The 25,821-nt window shown below is 37.7% G+C and overlaps 2 protein-coding genes across 8 annotated transcripts; both read right to left on the bottom strand.

The window, feature by feature from the left end:
- Positions 1-1,534: 1,534 nt before the first annotated feature.
- On the bottom strand, positions 1,535-4,558 carry LOC143861718 (glucan endo-1,3-beta-glucosidase 11-like). 3 transcript variants are annotated; one of them, XR_013239990.1, is made up of 4 exons: positions 4,336-4,558; positions 2,842-3,890; positions 2,254-2,389; positions 1,535-1,722 (listed from the first exon to the last, which is right to left on the bottom strand). XR_013239990.1 is itself a non-coding variant. In XM_077372609.1 (3 exons), the coding sequence occupies exons 1-3, from the start codon at positions 4,400-4,402 to the stop codon at positions 1,648-1,650; spliced, it is 1,191 nt and encodes a 396-aa protein (XP_077228724.1). In that variant the 5' UTR covers positions 4,403-4,558; the 3' UTR covers positions 1,535-1,647. The 3 variants fall into 3 exon arrangements, 2 of the variants coding, with proteins under 2 accessions (XP_077228724.1, XP_077228723.1); XM_077372609.1 differs by lacking the exon at positions 2,254-2,389; XM_077372608.1 differs by lacking the exon at positions 1,535-1,722 and having other exon boundaries at positions 2,255-2,471.
- A 12,994-nt stretch (positions 4,559-17,552) lies between these two features.
- Positions 17,553-25,228, bottom strand: LOC143861066 (uncharacterized). 5 transcript variants are annotated; one of them, XR_013239869.1, is made up of 7 exons: positions 25,110-25,228; positions 24,351-24,574; positions 23,976-24,250; positions 23,766-23,846; positions 23,602-23,649; positions 23,165-23,215; positions 17,553-17,770 (listed from the first exon to the last, which is right to left on the bottom strand). XR_013239869.1 is itself a non-coding variant. In XM_077371954.1 (5 exons), the coding sequence occupies exons 1-5, from the start codon at positions 23,979-23,981 to the stop codon at positions 17,726-17,728; spliced, it is 231 nt and encodes a 76-aa protein (XP_077228069.1). In that variant the 5' UTR covers positions 23,982-24,029; the 3' UTR covers positions 17,553-17,725. The 5 variants fall into 5 exon arrangements, 1 of the variants encoding a protein (XP_077228069.1); XR_013239867.1 differs by having other exon boundaries at positions 25,033-25,184; XR_013239868.1 differs by lacking the exon at positions 25,110-25,228 and adding an exon at positions 24,779-25,026.
- Between the last annotated feature and the right edge of the window lie 593 nt (positions 25,229-25,821).

Genomic DNA, 25,821 nt, shown 5'->3' with positions numbered 1-25,821 from the left:
CCATAGTGTGCTATTGTGCTTTCATGTTTTTATTCATTCTTGGCTAAGCAATGATTCTGTTTGTATAATCTGATGTGGGAAGTGATATTTCCACCCTTTTTCGCAGCATTCTCACGTTTCCTTTCCTGCAAATAAATTTTATTTTCCCACCTGAGCTTCTATATGTTTAATGTGCCTGCAGATTTCCTTTGCACAAACAGAATTGCAAGCAAACACACAAGTAGAGTGTAGAATTTGTTTTGCAAGCATACACAAGGGAGCATTTTTTGAGCATTCACTCCCATAATGTAGAATAGATGAACGGCTTGGATCATGGGGTGTTTGACCTTCTTAAAAAAGAATAGTGTTTGTTAGAAGATTTTTTGGGCCCCGGCCCGTTTGTGCAACGTCTACATGATCAGATTCGTTGACCCTACGACCTCGATCGAGCATGTTTAAGGTTTTGCAGACAAAACCTGAATCATTGATTTTTTGTACAACATTTATCTTATGAATGGGATGTTCATTTGGCAAATGGGACCAAGATGAATCAAAGAAAGGGGTGTCTTATTAAAACAAGGGGATGCAAAAAGGATATCCGCACGCCCTAGTTTTGAATAGTAACACCCTCTTTCCTATTATTAAAAATGTTATAAACATCCAATCAAAGGAGTGACACGATGAAAACTAGGGATTTCTGATATCATTTCCCATATAATTATAAAAAGTTCTATGGGATGCACTTTGGAGCGTGTGCCATAAGCGTGGGGTGTCAAATGAGAGTGGGCCCTCTCTTACTCTTTTTGTTTGGGTTTATCGACACGAGGAATATGCTAAAGACACGAAGAGCCATCCCTTGTGAAATTTACGAAAATGACATTGAGGGCCCACCCTCCTCAGGTACCATCCGACTAGAAATGATCTACAGAGGCCCCACCCTCCTCAGGTGCCATCCGACTAGAAATGATCTACAGAGGGCCCACCCTCGTAAGGTACCGTTCAACTAGAAATGATCTAAAGAGGGCTCACTCTTTCAACTAGAAATGATCTAAAGAGGGCCCACTCTTTCAACTAGAAATGATCTACGCCACTCATTGGAAGGGAGCCCACCCATTCGACTAGAAAAGATGAATGGTCCACATATGCTAACGTCATGGGTTAGGCCCTCATACAAGCTTTATAAGGATCTCATAATATCATCCTCTTATCACTTACTTTTTATCCATGACGTCGAGGGCCCTACATGTTCCAAACGCAAAATTCACATATTAAATATAATTCCTGCTATTTAAACGGCAAATTCGCAATATTTAGCCACTGATATTTGCACAACAATGATGGTACTGCACAAACTCACCTGTCTTTTACTTTTTAATCATCTGGCAACTCTCAGCACTCATTCCTCTCTCTCTCTCTCTCTCTCTCTCTCTCTCTCTCTCTCTCTCAATATAAACATTCACACACCAAATTGTAAAGAGAAAAGGGTGTCCTGAAATGGATCCAATGCTGATCAGTCTTGCTTTCAGGGAATAAAGGTAGTGACATGCTGCTCACATGAGAAAAATAAAAGAGAAAGTAGAATGCTTTCTGTATTGATTTTCTATTTGAATTTACAGAACCTAAGAAAAAGGAAAGCCAGAAGAAAAAATGGAGAGAAGAATGCAATATTTAAAAGCGAGGGACTGCATTCCACGTCCGAAAGTAGAGCTCATCCACTTCCACTACTGAAGAAAAGTGCCGTGCCTGTCAATAATATATAAAACAAATTCAAATTCAAATTCAAATATTCCTCCTGATTTTAGGGAACATATATTATCCACAGAATTTCAAACTAAATGACGAAATTGACCTCTCCTTTTTAGCCTATCTTAATATTTTTATCTGAGAGCTACAATTTTTTTCTCTTAAAGATAAGAGCACTCAAAAGTAACTTGAGTATGTGAGACATGCTGCATGAAAACTTGTTTGTTGTTTATTGCATGAAAATGCCATCGCCACAAGCTTTAAATGATAGTGCTTTATTTTTTCCCTTTGATTCTCAACAGACATCATTGTTCATTACCCAAAAGTTCAAAACTCCTTTTGTAACTTTTCATTTTGTTTTTTTTTTGGGTAAAGGAGAATATTAAAATCTCTTCCTCTCTCAAAATTAAGATACCATTTTTCTGTACTAGGCTTGTATGGTTGCCAAACAAAGGATGAGAGGAACTTTCTCCCTATTTTATGAAAAATCGTGGCAAATTTGCTCCTAAAGTTTCGGGATTAGACTCATACCTGGATGGTTTGTTGCACGGTTGCACTCTGTTAGGAAACTTCAGTCTTCTAAAGTGTTTTTTGCACTAAAAGGAAACTCTTCTTTTGCACATTTTTAATGCGTACGTATCTCCTTAAGCACGCCATTATTGCTATACTGTTCATCTCATTAAAGCATGGTAAATCAATAGAGATACAAAAATCCAATATCTCAAGCTGCCAAATTCCTTTCTTGCTTCCTGTTTCATTTAAATATCCATGTAAATGGTATGTTACCAGCAAAAGATATTTTAATTAATAATCTAGAATAAAACAAGCTTAGAACATTTTAATTAAATTGGAAATATTTCGTGACATATTTTAGCATAAGGTTGTTCATAATCAAATTTACAAGGACCAAACACAAGATAAAAAAAAAAATTGTGTGCATTTATTATCATTACTAATTTGTTTATAAGCCAATTTACACTTGGTAAAAGGCGTCAATTAACACCTAAATACAAATTCTCTAACTTCACTTTCTCTTTTTCTTTTAATAGTTTTTTCACTTTTGGATTCTTTTTAATAATTTTTTTTCTTAAGGAAAAGTAATTAACCTTAAATTAGTACCTGAGTAGCAGAAGAGGTAAGGGCAAAAGAAGCAATTCCGGCAGAAGAAGGTGACTTTCCGATCAGGCCGACATTGTAAGCCATGGTTCCGTCTGGTCGGAACAGACCGTAGTTCCTCTCAGACGTCGGTCCGGGCTTCATGTCTTCATTAAACAGAGCAAATAGATAAACCTCCAGCCTTTGGTTAGGCCTTAGTGGTGTTCCTTCATTCCCCAGCTGCCTCCGTAGTAAATTCGTGTTATAAATAGCTGCATTTTCTAATGTTGCACCAAGTTCATTTTGGTCCCCTGATGAGGGCCATCCAGTCTCCGAAACCCTAACATCCAGGCCACCAAAACCCATTCTAGCAATGGCAAAAATAGCTGCATCCACTTGTGCATAAAGCATATTGTCATAGTGTAGCTTGGTGTACGGGTCCACCATTCCTAAATTAGGGTTGAAAAGAACATAGTCCAAAGGAATCCTATTTGGGTCATCCTTGTAGGCAAAGTATGGGTAAGCATTGATCCAAAATGGGGCACCTGTGTTTGCCAAGAACTGCAATAATGGTCTCATTATTCCGGCGAGGTCGCTACTGAATGCTCCGGCGGATGGTGGGTACGAGTTGGCGAGAACTGCTAGAGAATTCGCAGTAGAGACGTGGATGAACGATTCGAGGCCTAGTTGAACAAGTGCACTATGTATGCTAGCCATGGCGGGGACTAGATTTGTCATGAGTTGTGTGTCCCCACTTGTGAAGACCTCATTTGCAACAGCTATTCCGGTGATGTTGGTCTCCGGAAAATATGGTTTTATGTTGGTAGTGACCCATTGAAGGGCTTTTTGGGGGTCCATGACTACACTCACCAATTCATTTGGGACTGTTACAATGAGGTTGACGCCGGAGTTTGCAAATGAGGTCAGGACTTGCGGATTAGTGTCATAAATTCTTGCCTTGGTAATCTTAAGGGAGTTTATGAGGGTGAGAACCTGGTCTGGTGATGGTAGATTGTTGGCTACTTGGCCATAGTTGATGCCTAGTGTTGAAACTCCTTGTAAGAAGCCAAAATCTGAAAAATTAAAAATAAAAAGTCAGTAATGGGAAGCATAACAACACCATATAACTTACATACATTTGGACATTTCTATATGGGAGACACAAAACCTCTAACAAATATGGCTTTTTTTACGTAGAAAATTGAGAGAGGGGAGTGTTAGCATTGAAAAGGGAAAGCATGAAATATCTTTTGCATAAATGATAAGAAAAACCCACATAAATTTGGGCTCAAGAAAGTATCTAGAAAACAAAAATAAAGAAAAGGACAAAATTGATGAATAGTTTGGTTTCAAATAAGAAGAAAACTTAATCTGACACATAAGTGAAATATGCAAATAAAACCGAAATAATTTTCAGCCATTTTATGATAGAACCTTGAAATGAAGGTGGTAAGAAGCCAAAAAGCTAAAATATATCAATAGCAAGTAAATATGGAGAGAAAGGAAGAAAAATGGTACCTGAGGATAAGAGGGAAAATAGAAGAAAGGTGCGAACTATGGCAAAGCTGAAGCACATAGATGTCATTTTAGGGGAGAGAGAAGGAGAAGAAGTTAGAGTGAATCTCTTATAAAAAAAGAGATGACTTGGGGAAGAAGCTATTAATTCGTTTCTTTGCTTGCCTGCAATTTTCTTCTTTGCCTAGCTAAAGTTGCCTTAAGAAGACTCTCCCTCTTCCCTCAAACTCCTTTTATATGTTTTGTTTATGTTTTGGCTATTTCCCTCTAACGACGGCTTCTTTTGGTGGCCTAACGACCTGAAATAACGAAAATACCCCTCGAGTTTCTTCACATGAAAGAAAGGCAAACTAGATCAAACTTAAAAGAGCCCTTTGTCTATATTTCACTAAGAATGCAACATGGAGAAAAAAGAGCCTAATTTTGCTGTTTGTTATAGGAAGTAAAACGAGTTTTGTTTTTACCCAAACACAACAATAGGTACTAACTCAATCTTCTGTATTATTTCTATATAAATGATAGGGATTTTTTATGATTAGTCCCTACATGGCAAAATAATTGCTTATTAGTCCCTAAGAAAAGCATATTATCTTAGCAATCCTACTTTAGAAAATATTTGCTAAAAATTCCCTAAAACTCACCTACTTCAATTTTCTCCGTTAAAAACTCTAAAATGGCAAATTTACCCCCCAACCCTTTTAATCCGTTTTGGCCTATTTTGATTTCCCTTCCAATATTTTCGGAGAAAATTTAGGAAATAAGAAAAAGTAGTATCTTTTCCAATATTCTCTTCAAAAATCTTGTAAAATCCTTCAAAGTTGCCATTTTGACTTTCCCTCTAAATTAATAGACATAATTCCCCTCTTAAATCATTGAAAAAAAAATTCCATCGAAATAATTTTCCATCAGAGATATTTTCTTGCAATCCAACCAAGATAGGAATTTGTTGGAAAAGTTTGAAACGAAAAATATTCCTAAAATTTCTTACTTTATTTATCCGTGAGAAGATAACTCAAACCGACCTTATTTAATTTATTCTAGAAGGATTTTCAATTTATTTAAAATGATTTTTTGGTTGACGGATTTTTGATGAGAATATTGGAAGAGATAATATTTTTGCTTATTTTCATGTTATTTTTCGAAAATGTTGGAAGGGAAATCTAAAAACGCTGAAACGGATTAAATGAGTTGGGGGGTAAATTTGCCATTTAAAATTTTTTAACCGAGAAAATTAACGTTGGTGAGTTTTAGGGACCTTTTAGCAAATATTTTCTAAAAAGGAGGACTGCTAAGATAATAGGCTTTTCTTAGGGATTAATAAGCAATTATTTTGACATGTACGGACTAATCAGAAAAAAAATCCCTAAATGATATTTACATTCTCTCTTGTTGTCTTTTCCTAGAAATGACTTCATTTTCAGGAAAGGTCAAACAAGAAGGGTGGAAATGCTTGAAAAGGGGATGGATATATCATTGCTCTTCCCTTAAATATATTTCGGGAAATGATATCAGCAACCCTTGTTTTGATTATAGTAACTCTCTCTCTTCAGTTTACACTTCTCTGAGTAGCTGTTGAAAGCTGTTTTAATTTCAAAAATGGAAATAATATTTCCGCCCCCTTTTGTTTGCCTTTTCATTAAAATGACAACATCTCCACCACTTTTGATTGTCCTTTTCTTAAAATACTACATATCCACTACATTTCTTTGTTCTTTGTTGAAATAAAGTCACTTTGGGAAAAAGACAAACAGAAGGGTTGATATTGCTGGAAATAGGGTCGAAATATCACCTCTTTCAAAAAATCTATCATCGATTGATAGTTCAATAAAGTGGAAAGTGCCATTATCAAAACAAGGAAGTGCCGAAAGAGGGGAGTACCTTTATCAAAACAAGTCATTTAGCCTAAAAAAAAACTAGTCAATTTTTATGGTACTGGTGAAACAAATCAGGTATTCATTTCACATAATAAAAAATGGCATCATTTCACATATATTTTATATGGAATGATAGATGCAAGGGCCCTCTTTGTGCAAGGGCCCGTCGTTTTAAAAGTCAGTTGAGAAACTGAATTCTGTAGCATTTAAAGACTTGGATCTATTCAAGGGCCCTTCTTTATTCCTTGCATAAAGAGGGCTCTTGCATCTATCATTCCTCATTTTATATATGGTACTCCAAAAAAATCAGGGGCCTTTCATGGGTCAACTACGAAAGTGTGAAACAACCAAATTCTCTAAGCCCTAATTGTGCACAACATAAGTAGGACCTAGGACACTCTGGATGGATCGATGGTCCAACTCGAATTGGATCATGATCAACCCAGACTCAAAAAAGCCTAATCGAAAAAGCTTTCTGAGAAAAAGACCCTATTCTAAAGAGTAGGGGATCTAAATGTAATCTTTCACTTCCTTTTCATAATTTTCCTCATAAATGACTCATGTCATAAGCCAAAACGAATAGGGTTGTCTTGGTCAATGACAGAAGTAGTCGAAGAGACAAACCAATGAATATATTTCATGAAAATCCAAAGATAAGTTGCTTGATATTGTCATAACTAGAAAGTTGGTTTGGATAATGGAATGCGTGGTGATGGGACATAAGTCTCCTTATCCAATATTGCTTTCCGGGTCCAGAGGCTTCAATGTTTTTATTTAGTAAAACTTCACACCCCAACCATGCATGTGATTAGGGAAAGGGAGCAAAAGCAACGTAGAAAAAGGTGCTTTGAAAAGCATACGTCTGCACAGGAATAAAAAAGAGAAGGAGATTGGGGATGAGGTTTCTGCATTGCAAAATCAACTTCTTTTGAGCTTTTCTCACCCCAAGCAACCAATGCCGGGGGTTTATATTGGGTTTTGACGTGTTATTATATGTATTTGATTGTTGAGAGATAAGCCCACTAACCTAGTAAGGAATGGTCTACTTTACAAATGTGACACATTGTATGTGAAACAAACCAATTCCTCCAAATAGACATGAATTTTTAATATCAAAGTGTTGTTGGGTTTTGAATCCAGGAACGGTAAGAAAATAATTCTAATACCATGTGAAACAATCAATTAATCCAGAAGCTTAAGCTGTTAGAGTTGGTGTTATTTAATGATTTATACTACAACATCAACGTGTACAAAGATAACTTGCACTGAACAACCAATGTTGGGGTAAATACTAATGATTCCTGTTTGGGTCCACGCAATGGAACATGTAAATGTAATAGGGACAGTTGATCTGGTAGGACATCATGAAATGGAATGACTCCATGCCCTAAAAAGACATTTCATGTCTAAGATGAAATATTTCAAAAAAAAAAAAATCATTGATATGATTTAGATTTCCTTGGTGAAACCATAAAAGGAGGCTTGATCTGATCAAGGTGTTCTCAATTGCATTTCGCCAGATCAACTCATAGTCAGCCAGAGATCATCGGATCCAATCTAGATCGCCTTCACGTGATACACGTGGCCTAAAATGGGGCTGTTAGGAAAGAGCCCAACAACTACTGCCTTTTTGACATTTTAAATTCTTATAATTGTCCAAAAATTCTTACAATTATTTAGAAAGCTCCCCGAGTCAACTTGGTTATAGGCTTACCGAGTCATTCGTTCTCATCCGAGTCGACTCACTTTCTACCTTGGGATTTTTTTAATGACATAGGGTATCCACACCCCAATTTTTAGGGCGGGAATATTCCTTAGGGAAGCGCGCAATCAACTGTAAACCATGCGCATCTGGTAAGCCAGGAGGGATTCGAACTCGCATCAATGGGTAGCATACCCAAGCCTTTAAGCCAAAGAACCACACCCGTAGGTCTTACCATGGTAGTTTTGGTTAGAGTGCAAGCTTTAAAACATGGCAAAGACATTGTTTAGAAAAGCACCCCGAGTCAACTTGGTTATGGGCTTTCCGAGTTACTACAAATTTAGCACCGAGAGAACCAAATCAACCCCCCAACCATCTGATCAACGGCCTACAAACAAAAGTTGATAAAAGACAGCAACGACCAACTGTTCAGATTAAACAGACAAACCGCCGCGCTATAAAGTACAAATTAACAATGTCTAATTGTAGAACAAACGACCAACTAAGAGAGAATTAGATATAATATATTGGAGATGCACCGAAAGGAATTAACGTTCATAGTAGAATCACTCACGTCCACTGTCCTAGTCGAATAACCTAAATTTGTCTAAGACCAACGTGTCCATGTCATCTAGTCAATGCTTTTTCCAAAGGTAGAAAAGAGCTTTAGCATTGTCTCGTCATAAAGTAGCAGGGGACAAAAAAACGAAGATAAGAAACGAGAAAAAAGGGGGTAAATTTGGTGAATTCGTAGTTAGGTACACACGCATACACCCTTTTTTCTAGAGCATGTGCTAATTTGTAAAGTCTATGGTCGAAGATCGGCTTCTTTCTTACACTTAGGTAGGAAATTCTTAAGCATTATCTTTATCTTGTGCATATACTATACACCCAGACTGGGTGTATAACCATCTCTACCCTCTGATCGATGGGATGAGTTGCTTTTGTAGAAGACATTGGCGAGGTATGTCCTGTTCGGGCCTGCCATGATCGGGATTACTCATATGATCATCGCCAAAGCATAAAAAATGTACTCATCTGGCAATCCTAGCCATCCATTTTGAGTGCTTATGTGTGGCCAGTGGCCCAATTTCACAGGTCCATTAGAGGAGGGACTCTTAGGACCTTTCACATGAAGGTTGTATATAGTCACACATAGGTGGGCCCAGTGGAAAAGTGGCTCATATAGATACACATCCTTGCATTTTCTCCCTTTGTTAAGTGAGAGCTGCTAGGAAGACAAGCCCCTGTAAGGAAGTTTCTAACAGCCGTCCCTAATAAATTAAACACCCACAGTTATGACAAGTTATTTTTTTACAAATCTACCCTCATTTCTTTGATAAGATGACAACCTTACTCTTTTATTTTAACGCATGGCAATGTTAGGAGGCTGTTTTGGACAGCCGTACAACAATCGTATCTCCGTGTCATTTTGTTTGGTAGTAAATAATTCATCGGGATTGAATTTTGTGTCCATCCATCGATAGTCAAGGGCCTGTTTGTTTGGGATTTTGAGAACCGACTGTGAGTCGAAAGCTGATTATTGGACTCAAATTTAACACAAATTTGACTCCAATAGCTAGTTTTGGGCTCAAAATCAATTCTCAGAATACGTAATTTTGAGTCTAATAATCAGTCTTAGTCTTGTATTACAAATCATAAGAGGCACATAAGAGCAACACATGATATAGTGTTAGTGTTTGGTTGCGCGGCATATACTCCGAGAGTAGGATAATAATTAGGGGGTGTCTTTACCGAGAGAGAGAGAGAGAGAGAGAGAGATGCATCTTTCCCTAGAAAACTCAAGCAAAATTCCTTGTTTTTGAAGAATTTGATTTAAAAGTCATAAAGATGAGACAAGAAATCAACCTCAGCAGACATGCAATTATTGCATTAGAGACATCCAAAATAGTCAAAGCGGAGACCAATGCCATTTTGGCTACCAAATTTGGAATTGCATTCCAATTCCAAGCCAAATTTCGACGGCTGCCGAGATTTTGTGCAACCAAACACAGTCCTATTTGAAGATTCACGTATCAATGTTGTCTCAAACAGTCCTATTTATACTGCCAATTGCACATGGTTATATATGTTTGTCATTTTTTTTTTTTTAAAAGGTTATTTTGTAAGATGCATCCCCGACAAAGGATGTCTTCTTAGAAATACTCTTTTGCACTATAATTATTTTAACTTCATCTTGTTTGCAAATATTTCACTTAAAATGGCAAAAAAACAAATTTTATGCCCCATTTTTCCACTTAAAAATGGGCATTAAAATTGCTTTACGCACTTTTTATGTCCAAAGAAACAAAGCCTAAAGGCTGGTTTATAAATAAGTTTTACCCTCATTTTACATGCAAAGAAACAAAGCCTAAAACGTCTTTGGAAGTCGTTAATTATATCCAAGGAAATGATATATTCACCCTTTTTTTTACTTGGGGCAGCCCCCCTAGTGTATTTATCACTACTCTTTTACACCAAAGCGGGCTGTCCCAAGTAAAAAAAGGCAGTGGGAAGCAAATATATCACTTCCCTTGTATCAATTGTGGAATAATTATAAACATTTTTTCTTGGCAAGTAATGGGATCAAACCTGCATGCGACCTCAGAGATACAAAGCCTCGATCATTGACCTACAGGCCCAACCCTAATAATTATAAACATTATCGACTAATTATTATCCTTTAAAATCATGTGCATATATGCTTTTCCATGCATATGATTCCAAAAAGGTCCGAAATTAGTAGGCAAAAGTATAGGCCAAGTCAGCATATTTAATGATTCAGAAACATTCATTTGCTATAGGCCTTAGCCTGAATGTGCCATGCCCTAACACCCTGTTTGGATTGCTGACATTTTTTTGGAGAAGTTTGGAAAGTAAATACCTTGAAACAGCAAGGATGAAATTTTATTTAGAAGGACATTCAATTTATGATGATAACTCTAAGAAGTAAGACATAACCATATTAGTTCCTTCTAAATTGTGGAAACTTAAAAACGTACATATTCTAAGAAAAAATTTTCCACAGTAAATATTTTAAGGAAGTTTTATACTGCCTCAAGACTTCGTCCCACTGCTACTCTTCTTTTTCTTTCACGTACCATATACCTCAGTCTCTCACGCTACGTCCTGTTTCTTTTCTCATGTCAAACATTTGATAACCGGAAACTTTCAACTTAGAAATTGGAAATCCACAGAGATCTGGCCGTTTCCTGCACCCTCTTTGCTCTTCAACCTCTCCCCTCCACTAGGAAGTACCCCTTACTTTTACCAATAAAAAAAAAAGTACCCCTTACCCCACCCCACCCCCCCCCCCCCCACCCCCCCTCTCTCTCTCTCTCTCTCTCTCTCTCTCTCTCAACATGAGCTGCCGGATCTATTCATTTTGTATTCAAAACTCAATTCCAAATCCAAATACAATATATGAGGTATCCAAACTGGCCCTAATAGATATGTTACTGCAGGGAAGATGTTAATGGAGAAGAGGAAGAAATGGGGGCCCACTTAATGCTAAAAGGCATGCTAATTTGAAAGTGCATGATTTTGATGATTGAGGATTCTACGCATGTAAGCAAGTTTATATATGGGTATACATGGGTTCATAGCTTGATGAGAACCCATAGAAATGGTATTTTATTTCGTCCGAAATTTTGGAATTTAGGTCGAAATTTTGTTTTTTCCGAAATTTCACCTAAAAACCTGTTTTTTTTTTTATTAATTAAATATTTCGACCGAAATTTTGATTTCGGTGGGGTCCGAAACCGAAATTTAAAACCATGGTATTGAGCATGCAAGGATTGTGTTACGGGTTTGGCGATTATCTTCTTGTAATCTTGTGTTTGCCGCGCTATAGTGGAAGACAATTTTTCTCGCTTGTTTTAGGAGTGCCACCAAAGGTTCTTTAAATACTCAGGCTTACATATCCATTTTATAAATACTCAGATTGTTTCACATTTTTGGGTTGGCTGGAACAAGTGACTCCTCTTTTGGGTTGCCCATCCACTTGGATTTTTAACATCAAGGAGCTGTTGGATTTTGAACCTACGACCTACCGTGAGGCAAAAGTTCACGGCAAGCTCTGGTACCATGTGAAACAACAAATTACTCTAAAAGCCTAAGCTGTTGAGTTGGTGTTAATTAATTATTTATACTTGAACAAAGATAGCTTATCTACACTGAAACTTTCTCAATATAAAGATTAGGGCATTGATAAATCGACCCCCATATATCTTAAATAGACCCCCATATAGGGCAGTGCTGAGAGAGAGAGAGAGAGACGGGGACGATTTAAGATATTAGTGCGGAAATTTTTGTAATACCATTAGAAGCAGCAATGCTATGGCAATTCAATCAATCCACAAGTCAAGGAATTCATCTACTGGTTGCAGCTCCAAACACATTCTATCTATCTCATCAAACTGCAAATTTCCAGGCATAGAAGCCCACAAATCCTCTTCCTTACCGTGAATTCCCTCAGGCATATAACCCCGTGAATCCTCTTCCTTAGCGAGAATTCCCTCTGGCGTAGAACCCCACAAAGCTTCTTCTTTATCGCAAGGCATCACCATTTTCCTGTCAAGGTGTGATCTCTCCACACCCTCTTCCTTCGGCCGCACATTCGAGTTCCTTCCTGTTAGACTCTGAACAACAGATTTGAAGTTCAAGGCATCTGTTTCCACAAAATGGGTCGTGATAATTCTCACTTTCATCGGTTTTCTTGCTTTTTGAGACATGGAGAAAATATAAGAAACTCGAATTTGGAGCTTTCTTCACTTGGGTTCGTTTATTTTATTCTGATCGATCTGACATGGGTTTTATAAGGATTTGAGAGAGGGAGAACGTTGAAAGAAAGAGAAGCTGACTGTTAGAAGGTCTACTATGCTGACCATGAAAAGCTGTCTAGAAGGACCAAGATGAGGTCAAAGCAAGCAAAAAGGAAATGATAAAAATCATCTTGGCGTGCCTAAGAAAATCTGAGAGGTTTAGGTTATCCCTTACAAGTAGGAAAAGGTCTTGCGGAAGCACCCACCAAAGTCTACCTGGTACTAAGAGACTTTTCTTTCGAAAATTTCGAGATTCTTTTAATTCAAATCTATCCATTTTTTTTGTCTGTATGTGTATACCGCAAAGATAAGTCGTTCGCTTTGACCCTTGAGTCTTGCTCTTTTTGTCTTTTGTCTCTCTGTACGGATTTTAGCTCTCTCTCACACAGTGAGCATTATTCGGTTAAAACCGAATAACCCACCCGAATTGGTCGGTTCGGTTTTGTTTTTTTTTTTTGTGGAAATTCGGTTATTCGGTTTCTGTTTCGGATTTCTCAAAAAAAAATCGGTTAACCGAATAGCCGAAATAACCAAAATTATGGATGAAAACCATTTTTTTCCAAAAAAAAAGTGCTATATGTGCACTCCTTAGGATGATTAAAACCGTCCATTTGATTGATCACAACTTAATTAGGTTGTGCTCAAAAATCATTTCGATCAGATGATCCTAGCCCTCCGATCTAAACCAAGATTTTGATTTTTTTCCCCCCTCTTTTCTCCCACAATTCGGTTATTCAGTTATCAAATAACCGAATTTTAATTTGGTTCGGTTACCGAAATTTGGTAACCCAAATTATTTTGGTTACCAAATTTTGGTCTATTCGGTTCGTTTTAAACCGAATAACCACCCCTACACACACACACACAATGGAGTGGGAATGAATGAGTCTGTCGATCCTGACCGTAGTTCCAAAGTTCGGCCTAGGAAATTTTAAGGGGCTGTACAGATTTTAGTTTGAAAGCACTGTAAAATTCTAGATTTTACAATACGTTATCCTGAATTAAGTAAGAAATCCAGGTTTTAGAAATCTCTCCCCCCTCCCAAGATTTCTATAACCTGGAAACACAAACTCTTACTCTCTCGCTCGATGAAAAGAGGGGCGAGAAATAAGAAAATGACGGATGGTCTCCTTATTCTCTCGTTTCCCATCCAGAATTTTAAGAAAACATCTAAGATTTTAAAATATTGATATCCCAACAGCCCCTAAAAGTCACGAAATGTCTTTAAAAGATCTTGGCATTTTGTATTAAGGCTCTGTTCATCTATCTCTATTTGATTCTATCTATTGTGGATAGAATGACTCTCCCCAAAGATGGTGTATCAGTGACCTGTAGGCAGACGAGATGAGATAGGCAAGATGGGCATGGGAGGATTCAAGAGCCAATTGAGAGGGAATTAGAGGTCATGAATCAGCAAGTGGCCGGCAAGATGTTTTCATTTAAGCGGACATGTGGGGAAATATGAATTTAGCCTTACTTGGGTTCATAGCACCAGTAGTACGCAAAAAATGCATGTCAATGATTTGGGCTGACTTAATCTCCCTTTTAGGGACCTATGTATAGAAAATATTGAGAAACAAATGGTGGAAGAAGAGACTAATCAGCGGGGGCGTGGGGTGACTTTCTCTCTCTTTTTGGCCCATGAGAACATTTTCCATGTGGAATTGTCGTCGATGATATGATAAACATCAGTGGAAAAGGCTTCCATCCAATGGTGCTTTGGCACTGACTAATTAAACATTTATGTGGTTCTCTCCTTAGTCTCCCAACCTTAATTGGGTTAAAAATTAATAGATTTACCACCTATGTCTAAGGACTTAGGACGCCGATTATGACTCAGGATAGTCAGGCGTATGTCATCTACATCAGTTGCGTTTAGTTAAGATTATTGAAGGAAAGAAGCACCATTCTCGTCCAAGATACAATCAGTCTTTTCTTTGAAATCATGGCTTCTTATCATTATTAGCTTCTTTAATTCAATCCCCATGTAATAATTTCAGCCTTTGTTAAGCAACTAGCAATAACAAAGAATTATCATAAAAAATCTAGAAAATACAAAGAAAAAAGAATTAAATCAACAAGAATCTACATGCACAATCCATCAATTGACTGCCTTGGATTAAAACTAACGACCTTGAAAAGTATGTTTGACCAATTTTACTTTCGATTGATGTAAAAGTTTATCAAACTGCAAATTTAACTATTGAACAGCATAAAACCCTATAAATAACACAAAAACAAACCCTATTAAACAAGGTAAAATTATTCCAAATAGGGTAAATGGTATAAAATAACAAAATTTTACTCCTAGTAAGTCACATTTTGGTTTAAACTCACGCTTTTCACATTTTCTTTGTACGAAACCACCTGTAAGAGGGATCAATATCATTAAAAATGGTTTGAAGGGAATTTTAAAAAGAGGTACAACTTACCTTTCAAACAGTGATTACCAAAACATCTTCAAGCTCAAATCTCTAGGTGTTTTTTTTTTTTTTTTTTTTTAAGAGAGAGAGAGAGAGAGAGAACCACATTGGTGGGAAGCAGTTCAATGGAGGCGTTAGATTAGCAGGGACAATTGTGATACAAACCGGAGGTTTGTTCGTTGAATCCGAACATTCTGGTAAGAGTAGCTTTGAAAAATATGAAATTAGATAAGGCTAGGGGGCTGACGATATTCCTATTGAGACTTTGAGATACTTGGGTGATGTGGGTTTGGTTTGGTTAACTAGATTATTTAACAATATTTTAAAGACTAAGAAGATGCCTAATGAGTGGAGGAAGAGTATATTAGTACCTATTTATAAGAATAAAGGGGATATTCAGAGTTGCACCAATTACCAGGGAATTAAGGTAATGAGTCACACCATGAAGCTTTGGGAGAGGGTAATTGAGCATAGACTAAGAAAAGAGACTAAGGTGTCAGAGAATAAGTTTGGCTTCATGCCCGGACGATCGACTATGGAAGCTATCTTCTTGATTAGGCGATTAATAGAGAGATTTAGAGAAAATAAAAAGGACCTTCATATGTTTTCATTGATTTGGAGAAAGCGTATGAAAGGGTTCCCATGAGTGTTATGTGGTAGGTCATTGAAAGGAAAAAGTGCCTATTAGATATATTGATGTGATTAAGGATATGTACGATGGAACAGTAACTAATGTAAGAACCACGGATGGCACTTCTAGTGAATTTCAATAGGACTGCACCAAGAATCAGCTCTAAGCCCTTATATTTTTCCGCTAGTTATGGATGAGCTTATCATGGTGTATGTTATTTGCAGATGACATAGTACTAATCGAAGAAACCAAAGCAGGAGTAAATGCTAAGTTAAAGTTATGGCGAAGTACTTTGGAATCCAAAGGTTTTAGACTAAGTAGGACCGAGATAGAGTATATGGAGTGCAGCTTTAGTAATGTCAGGAAGCGGGACAAGTATGTAGTAAATATGACTGGACAGAAGATACCTAAGAGGAATATCTTTCACTATCTTGGTTCATTTCCACATTAGGAATGAGATATTGAAGAGGATGTTAACTATAGAATAAGAGCAGGTTGGTTGAAGTGGAAGCTTGCCTCAGGAGTTCTATGCGACTGTAAAATCCCTACCAAGTTGAAGGGAAAATTTTATAAGACAGTTGCGAGGCCAGCCATGTTGGACAGCTCAGAATGTTGGGCCGCCAAGAAGCAGCATGTGCACAAGGTTAGATAGAATTAAAAATGAAGACATTCGTAAAAAGGTGGGGTGGCACCAATTAAGGAGAAGATGAGATAGCGTCATTTAAGATGGTTTGGACACATCCTACATAGGCCTTTAGATGCTCTAGTGAGAAGAGGCGACTCGTGCCAAGTTGACGGAGTAAAAAGAGGTAGGGGCAGACTTAAAACAACTTGGGTAGAAACAGAGAGGAAAGACTTGATAGCTAGGAACATAAAAGAGAACATGACCTTGTCCCGAACTAGAGCTAGGATTAGAGCCCGGTAGATTCCTTTCACCTTCTTCATGAACTTTTTCTAAAGGATTCATTTAGCCGACCCCAACTAGTTTGGGACAAAGGCTTTGTTGAGTTGAGTTGAGTTGTGAAGTTAGGATAACCGCTTCTAAAAGAATTCCTCCGGGTGTAAAAATAGAGGCCAAGCAAGGTTTCTTTGTGGAGATTATGGTTGTATTGACCCAGATAGTTGTTGGACCTCACAGCCTCCAATCCAATAAGAGATTATTGATCTAACATCCCAATAGGCAGATTCTTTCCAAGAAAGGAGCTTAGACTACAAATTTGAACTTCTTAAACAAGAAAACCCAAGCAAATGACCAACTTGAGACCACCCAATTTTTATGAGATCAGTAAGGTTAGGATGTTGAAGCCACATCATTATGCTGCAGGCACATCATTTAGCTCGGAAACTAAAGCCCACTCCTTGTATGGTTTTTGGAAACAAAATGTCCCAATCATTGGATATTGAGAGCAGGTCTAACCCACCCGTTTTTTTGGGCAAGTAAGCCAGGATTGAACCTCCGACCTCCAGGTTGAAGAACAAAGCCTTGACCATTGAGCTTGAGGCTCAATCCCAGGTGTGACCAACCTTGGCTGAATATTCGCTCCACCTTGTCTATTTTTAACTCCTGTAGTGTTTTTAACGAGAGACCAATTCATTTCAGAACCACTCAACTGAAAGAAAAAAAAACATCCCTTACAGCAATAGAAGACGAATTCTTTACAGAATCTCCATAGCTGCTTTCTCAATAATGAGATTTCCAGTAATTTTGCCAATGGCAAGTCATTCCAAATATGATAACGCAAACAGGAACCAACATACAAGCTCATATCGCTGTAAATTTTCTAAGCTTATATTTGGTAATATTTTATAAGGTTCATCAAGTACATAATATTATATTATTTAGTAACATGTTTTTAATGTTTATGAGTTCACTGAAGAAGGAAGAAGATGATAAGAAAGAACTAAGTTTATCTCACGGAACACAAGCAGAAAGAAACTAGCTAGTTCTTCCCCTGCATATTGCCCATATGATGCTGCGCGTTCATCTGCAAAATGAGACAATTGTAGCATGTAATCAACTCCCATCTATTATTATACAGAACCAACAGAAACTAGAGAAAAGCAGATTTTCTTCATTTTATTTTCAAGTTAGCTGGATGAGCCCAGAACCTCATGGCAGTGACACAAAGCACCTAGAAACCACAATGTGAATACAATTCCAATATCATTGGGTTAATCTAATATGGACGTCTACAGTGAATTGGCCTCAATCCCAGCTTTACATCCTATTTGAGAACTGTGCATTCGATAAACAGGTGATTCATAACCTAAGTGTGATTTGTAAAATGATTGAAATTACATAAGTCTTGGCATCAAGGACTACTGAGCCTATATAGGGGAAAAGAAAATAGAATTTACAAGTTTATCATGTAAGAGATGGCTAAATCATGCAATGAGTGGAGTAATATTGAGCCAATATATGCCCCTGTCAGCAATACTAAATAAGGAGGAGAAATTCAGGCACAAAGTAATATGACATACACAATCAGGAAGCCCGGAGCTAGCCCCAAGCCTCCTCATATCAGAGGATCTCCGAAACCATGATTTTCTTGCGGACTTATCTGGTAAAAACTGTATCGTATGGCTCTTCTAGCTATTCTTACTTCTTCCAACAAACAAGAAATAGGATTGCCTTTGCCCAGCTTACAAATCCCATAAACTAGTTAAACCATTTAAGTCAAAATAAAATGAGAAACGTCAATGGAAATAGGAAGTCCTACATACAACTCACTTGATTCCTAGAGAGATATCTTTATTGCTAAGTAGTTAAAAGATTTCAAAGAAAAATCAGACTTGGCCCTTAAAAACAGCAAAGTAGCTTATAGACATCAGATGCAGTTGCACTTGAGAACACCTTAAGCAGTTTGCCATCAAATAGAAACCATTGTTCCTCGCGAGTTGCGACCTTGTTTCTTTGTAAGCATGCACATTATTTATAAATCAACCTATGCAGCACAGAAATATGGCATTCACAATCTTGAAGTTCGTCTAATTATGAGTTTGTTTGTGCTATCTGGATAAGTTTTTCAAGAATTAATTACATCTGTGCTTAAAGTACATGTGAATGGCCATCCAATGAAACAAGGGCCAAGAATTTGTCACCATAAATTTGGCCTAGAGTTGGATGCATTGCACATGGTTGTCAGGGGTGTCAACGGACCCAAACCATCTGGCAGATCCTTAGAATAGAATCTATATTGACAAGACCATAAAGGAAAATTTAGTGGGTTCTTGAGAACTCTCGTCGTTGTTTTGGATAGATATGGTCAGACCATGAAGGCCAATAGGCCTTTGGAAAATGGCAAAAAGAACATGAAACATCATATTTGCTTGTGTGCGTGTGTGCACGTGCGCATGTGTGTTGATTGCCAACATCAGTTCATACCAAAACGCTCACCAATGTGAAAGGTTGTGGCCCAATAAATAAATTAAAAAAACAGGTGTCTAGTCTCACCTTTTCACTGGAACAAATAAAAAACCTAAGAGAGGGTTCTCAAGAAATCTCGTCGTTGTTTGGATAGATATGGTCGGACCAAGAAGGCCAATAGGCCGTTGGAAAATGGCAAAAAGCTCATGGAACCAGGTTTCCTAAGTTTGACCCATCAAAGTTCAGATTAAAGAAATCAGCAGACGAGGAGTGAGGAATAAGAGAGGGACATCAAGGAGGTCTATTGACATAGATCGATAACAATTGAATGGAATTCCAATTGATCATCGTAGAAAATATTTGTTGTGGCAGCCCCTGCATTGTACTCTTGGGTCCTCTGCCTCCAACAGGTTGGCAATATGGATTAGCATAACCCAAGCCATGCCAAAAAGAGTAAAGATGAAAGCTATATCGCCAGAGTTTATTCTGTACCTTCGGATCGGTATGAGTTGCCTGCTTTCCCTAAATAAATCAATCCATCCCCTCATGAGTCATGACACAGCAGTGGATAAAGATGTGATCCACCGTCCCCTCTATCGAGACGCACATAATGCCCACTAATGAATATGCAAATGGTCGAACTTCAGAATCTTGTTTAGGCAGCTAATCCAATGTAAGACACAACCGAAACGGGGCGGGGGACATCCACACCTTCCTAGTCAGCACGCACGCGCGCGCGCGCACACGCACACGCACACACACATAAAGTACAAAGGCAAGTTAGCTAAAAGCGCTTTGCTAAGTGCCCCCCACATAGGGGTGCAACTCGGGTCGGGTTGAGGCCAACCCAACCCAACCCGAAGACTTCAACCCCCAACCCAACCCGAGTTTCAACCCGGCTTGGCTAACCCAACCCAACCCAAATTGATTTTTCCCTAACCCGAACCCAACCCGACCTGACCCGATTTCCCAAGTTGGGTCGGGTTGACCATGACAATCACCTGTTTACTTTTTACTTTAGTTTGTTGTTTGCCTTTACTTTTTGGAAATAAGTTAATAGGAAATATTAAATAAGTATTATAATTGTAAGGATGGAAAGAAAAAACAAAAAAGTCAACAAAAGGTCAAAAACTACCAAAAAAAAACATGTATACTGACAAACTGTGTTTATCTTTGGCGGGTTCACGGGTCGGGGTCGGGTTGCCTGGTCCCCAACCCGAATTTAAGTCGGGTTGCCAAATCCCAACCCAGACCCGAACCCAACCCGAAATTGGTCAACCCAACCCGCCCAAAAATCGGGTTCAACCCAACCCAAGTTGCACCCCTAACCCCACATACTGAGTGGATATATTCCATCAATCAAGATCCCTCTCACATACACCAGACACACAAGGTAAGATCCCTCTCACATTCTACACAAAAATGGGAAAGGAGGGAGTTCTATGTAAACTGGATATGGAAAAAGCATACGACCGGGTTGAATGGGACTGCTTGGACTACCTGTAAGCTAGAATGGAATCATACAAACACCTTATCTCATCAACATTCTAGGATCATCCAATTATGGTGGGAACAGCTGCAACAGGTGAGATTGGTGGCTGTCCATCAGTTCAACAGATTTGATTACGTAAACGTGACATGCGTAGGACTTAGAGACAACTATTTCTGTTCCCTTTTTCCTTTTCCTTTGTATGTGTGACAAGAAATTCTTAGATTTAGCCTATGGGATGGTTATGCTATTCAGTTTTCTTTTATATAGGGAAGGTTTCTTCATTTTATGAGATTTTGTTGCCATGCATAGAATATTTTCATATTTAATTCGTATTATGATAGGGATTAGTTTTTTGTTATGTAAGGTATTTAATAGAGCTGCAATGGGTGAGACTTGTGGTTGCTCATCAGTTCAACAGATTTTTTTACATACGCATGACATGCGCATGGGTGACAAGATATCCTTAGGTTTAGACTATGGGATAGTCATGTTTTTCAGTTTTCTTTTAGAAGGTTTCTTCTTTTTATGTGATTCTGTTGCCATGCATAGAATAGTTTCGTATATTTATTTCATATTATGGTAGAGATTAGTATTTTTGTTATGTAAGGTATTTAATAGCTACATGTAAAGGACCATTCAAAAAAAAAAAATAGGTACATGTAAAGGAAAATTTTAGTTTCTTTTGTTTTCTCGAGAAGTATATGAGGAAGTGCCCCTCCAATACAGGCTACTCCCCGGGACGACCGAAAAAAAAATTGCCTGAGAAACTGAGTGAATGGTCACTCAGTTCATTAAAGCACCCGAAACATGTGGCGAAATATGATTGACCATCGAAGGATGTTCGCTGGATGACCATCTTCCTAGTATTTCTCTCTTCTTTTCTTTGGATCCCCCCTCCCCTCCCCCCCACACACACACATCAAAAGTCAAAAAATAATGATAATAACTCGTTGAGAAAGTGAAAAAAAGACTCGATTTTGAAAGGATATATGGGATTATAGTAATTTTGAAGAAGTTAAAGTAATAATGTATTGTTCATCTATACAAAACTAAGAACATTTTGCTCTATTCCCTAGAAACCGCATGAGAGGAATGATCTTAACTACAATATGGAAAGATATAATGTAGTTATACATATATAAACACACACACAGATAGAGAGGCAGAAATAGAGGCGACACATAAGGATTTGAATATCTATTTCTAACACAAAGTCAAAAAAAATCCAGGGGTGAACATGGCAACCCCAGTATTCGCTTTATATATAGTATAGATGGATTTGCATGAGCCTGTAATAAAAACCTCCATTGTCTAGTCTCATACCAAGGACTCAAACTTTCTGATTACTTTATTTCACATTAAAAACAAATACCGAAAACGTCAGGATGACAAAAAAAATTGCCACGTATAGTTGCCTTTTAAAAAATATGAGCAACTGAGTGATCATTAACAACAAATACCGAAAAGATCAGAACGACCAAAAAAACAAAAATCTGCCACGTGTAGTTGCTTTGATGAGCAACTGAGTGAACCATCGGTTCATAAAAGCAACTGGAAAATGTGGCAAAAAATGATTGACCATCCCAAGGATGTGTGTTGTGCGTCTTCCTAGCATTTCTCCTTTTTTTTCCTTTGTATCCCCCCACCCCCACCCCCCACGTTGAGAAAGTGAAATGGAGACTCGCTTTCGAAAGGATATATGGGATTATAGTAATTTTAAAGATGTTAAATTAATTATTTGTTGTTCATCTATACAAAACTAAGAACGTCTACCTCTATTCCTTAGAAAGCGAGCGACAGGAATGATCTTAAATGTAATAGGGGCAAAACTAGAGGGAACATAAGGCTTTCAATATCTATTTATAACACAAAGTCAAATAATCCAGTGATGAACATGGCAACTCCCAGTATGGCAACCCCAGTATTCGCTTTATATATAGTATAGATAGATTTGCATGAGCCTCTAATAACAATCTTCAATTTCGAGTCTCATACCAAGTGCTTAATATTTCTGATTATTTTACATCATATGAGCAACAAATACCGAAAACACCGGGACGACAAAAAAAATATTTTGTGCCACATGTAATTGCTTTAATGAGAAACTGAGTGAAATATCAGTTCATTAAACCAACCAGAACATGTGTGTTGGTTGTGCGTCTTCGTAGCATTTCTCGTTTTTTTCCTTTAATTTCCCCCCTAATTGAGAAAGTGAAAGAGACTCGATTTTGAAAAGATATATGGGATTATAGTAAGTTTGAAGATGTTAAAGTAATTATTTATCGTTCATCTATACAAATCTAAGAACATTTTGCTCTATTTTCTAGAAAGCGTGCGAGAGGAATGATCTTAAATGTAATATGGACAGAGGGAACATAAGGCTTTCAAGTAATCCAAGGGTGAACATGACAACTCCTAGTATGGCAACCACGGTATTCGCTTTATATATAGTATAGATAGACATTTTCCACAATACTCAAAATGTCAAAAAGGAAAAACATAGGGAAATCCATCACATACCCGGGATTGAACATAGTTCATTTCGGGATCAAAGGATCCCTGCTGATCAACCTACAAATCCATTGTACACAAAATTAATCAAACATTTCAATATCTATTTAGAACACAAACTCAAATAACACAGGAGTGAACGTGGAAACTTCCAGTATGGCAACCCAGTATTCTCTTTATATGTAGTATCAAGAGATTTGCATGAGCCTTTAATAACAATCTTCATTGCCTAGTCTCATAGAAAGGTTTTAATCTTTCAAAGTACTTCACATCACATTAACCACAAATACTGAAAACTCATCGGTGAATAGTGTCATTCAAAAAAAAAAAAAAAATCATCGGTGAATCATGCATCTATTCTCAAATACTATATAGCAGAGATTTTCCACAATAGTCATATCCTTAAACGTCAAAAATGAAAAAATATAGGGAATTCCATCACATACCTGGGATTGGTAGTTCATTCCTGGATCAAAAGATCCCTGCTGACCAACCTAGAAACCCATTGTACACAATATAGATCAAACAAAACCCAGTAAAGAAAACACAAAAAAAAAAAAAACACACACACACACACACAATCAAATGTATCAAAAAGATATTTCTCTACCGGAATGCCCGCGTCTCCGGAGCTTTCAGCTCCATCTTTCCTTCTTGACTGCTCGCCAGATCGAGACCCCCTATTCTCGTCCTACCAAAAGCATTGCCCAAACCCAGATAATTTTTAATCTCTCCAAAAAATAAACAAAAACCCAAATTTGATATCAAAAAAAAAAAAAAGGTGCTAGAAGAAATTGCACAAATGGCCGAAACAACTTACCTCCATCTATAAAGCCGATAGCCAAAGCACCCGCCAAAATAAGAAATACAAATCAAATTTATCATCCCCAATTAAGTTACAAAAAAAATGAAAATAAATATTTAACAGTAGAATAAAAATAAAAATAAAAATGGGCAGTACTTACCTCTCTAAAGCGCTGTAGATAAATCTTGAGAGGATCAATATAATCTTCGAAACCTAAAGTTGCCATTGCCCATAATAAGTCATCTCCATTGACCGTCTTTCGCCTTTCTCTCTGACACTTATCACTAGCCCTAACAAAAGAAAAAAGAAAAAAAGCTTCAATCCATCAAGAAAATAAAGCAGAAAATAAGAATCTATAAGACAAAAAAAATAAAAAGACATTTTTATTACTCGCTAGTGACAAAGCTTATGAACTCGGATACGCATTCCTGAACAGCTTCTTTGGCATCTTTGGAAATCTTTCCATTAGTGGGAATAGCTCTCTTCATAATTCTACTAATGTTAGCAATCGGAAGGTAACGATCCATCTCTCGTCCACCGTTCGATTGCATGCCCTGCTCTCCCGATCGTTGGCTCTCAGGGCTCTCATTGTTTCTAGATTCCGCCATGAAAACCTAAAAGACAAAAAAAAAAAAAAAAAACTGCAAAAATCAGAAACCCTAACCCTAGTCTCATTTAACAGAGAATCAGATCGGGAGCTTCAATAGTGCAAGAGAAATCGAAACTACTATATTTTTCGCTTCTATTGAACAATAAAAATAAGACGAGAATAAGAGCATAAAAATTTAAAAAAAAAAAAAAAAATCAGAAACCCTAACCCTAGTCCTACTCCCATTTTTCTGCAGAGACGGAGAAAATTAATAAGATCGGGAGCTTCTAGAGAGAAAGTGAAGCTACTATGATTTTCGCTTCTCTCGCCATTTTTTTCTCTTCCTTTCTGAAAAAATCAGAAACCCTAACCCTAGTCTCATTTTCCTACAGAGAAGGAGAATAAGAGAAAGAGAAGCTCTGCTACTGCTTTTTTTTGCTTATCTTTCTCTCTTCTTTTTTCTCTATTTTTTTATGAGCTTACCTTGGCAGGTGAAAAAGGAAAGAGAGGAAAAGGAGGAGTTTGGAAAACGATGGGAGAGTGTGTAGTGGGATCTCTACCGTTGGTTTTTTGTGGGGCTTTTGTACACCTATTTATAATGTTTTTTTTTTCACACAAGCATGGGTGTTGTTGGTCAGCCTCTGCGCCTGTGGCGAGCGTTACGTTTTCAGAGATTCGATTTCTATTTTTATCTTTAAAAACTGTCTGTACAATTACGCGAAATAGATTTCGCAAACCTGTTTTTAGAAAAAGAATCAGTTGCAGTATAGAAGCCACCTCATCATATCATATCATATAAATAAAGGAAGACAGATGATATCACCCTCTTTTGCAGGAAGAAGTGCCACCTCATGTAGATGAAAAGGAAAAATAAGTGGAATGCTAAACTGAAGGACACCTTTGTAGAAATTGGTTGAGATAGCGCCTCCATTGGCTGCAAGGGAAGGTTATGCATTTAATACACTTTGACTGGCAGTCATTATAAATTAACAACAGCCCCTTGTAGCCAGTGGGGGCGCCCTTGCAGCCCATTTCGGCAAGGGTGCCCTTGAGTTTAGCATCCCTCAAAAGAATCGAGCATATAATCAGCCTGCCTAAGTGGCCCACGTGTATCAAAAAATCACATTTTCAGCGAGTTTCCCGCTGTAAGTTAAGATGAGGATAGCGGTTGTCGAACCCGCGTGATGTAGTGATAATAACTGACTTACCGGAATTCCCAACCTATCATAAAATCGAATTCCCAAACTTAATGCATAGGAGTCGCGAGATGGC

The sequence above is a fragment of the Tasmannia lanceolata genome, unplaced genomic scaffold (genome assembly GCF_043159265.1).
Source record: "Tasmannia lanceolata isolate RefF3 unplaced genomic scaffold, GAP_Taslan_0.1 ptg000037l, whole genome shotgun sequence".
Taxonomy (NCBI): domain Eukaryota; kingdom Viridiplantae; phylum Streptophyta; class Magnoliopsida; order Canellales; family Winteraceae; genus Tasmannia; species Tasmannia lanceolata.
This window is presented reverse-complemented; position numbering and strand designations above follow the sequence as displayed.

Bases quoted from the DNA above. Each gene is read 5' to 3' on its own strand.
- LOC143861718 (XM_077372608.1), bottom strand. From the start codon at position 4,402: ATGACATCTATGTGCTTCAGCTTTGCCATAGTTCGCACCTTTCTTCTA. The intron at 3,891-4,335 runs GTACCATTTTTC...TTAATTTTTCAG, and splicing joins ATTTTCCCTCTTATCCTCAG to ATTTTGGCTTCTTACAAGGA. The intron at 2,472-2,841 runs GTACTAATTTAA...TAAATGAAACAG, and splicing joins TTACCTCTTCTGCTACTCAG to GAAGCAAGAAAGGAATTTGG.
- LOC143861066 (XM_077371954.1), bottom strand. The intron at 23,216-23,601 runs GTATGTGATGGA...ATGGATTTGTAG, and splicing joins GAATGAACTACCAATCCCAG to GTTGATCAGCAGGGATCCTT. The intron at 17,771-23,164 runs GTATGTGATGGA...CTCATTTTGCAG, and splicing joins TGAACTATGTTCAATCCCGG to ATGAACGCGCAGCATCATAT.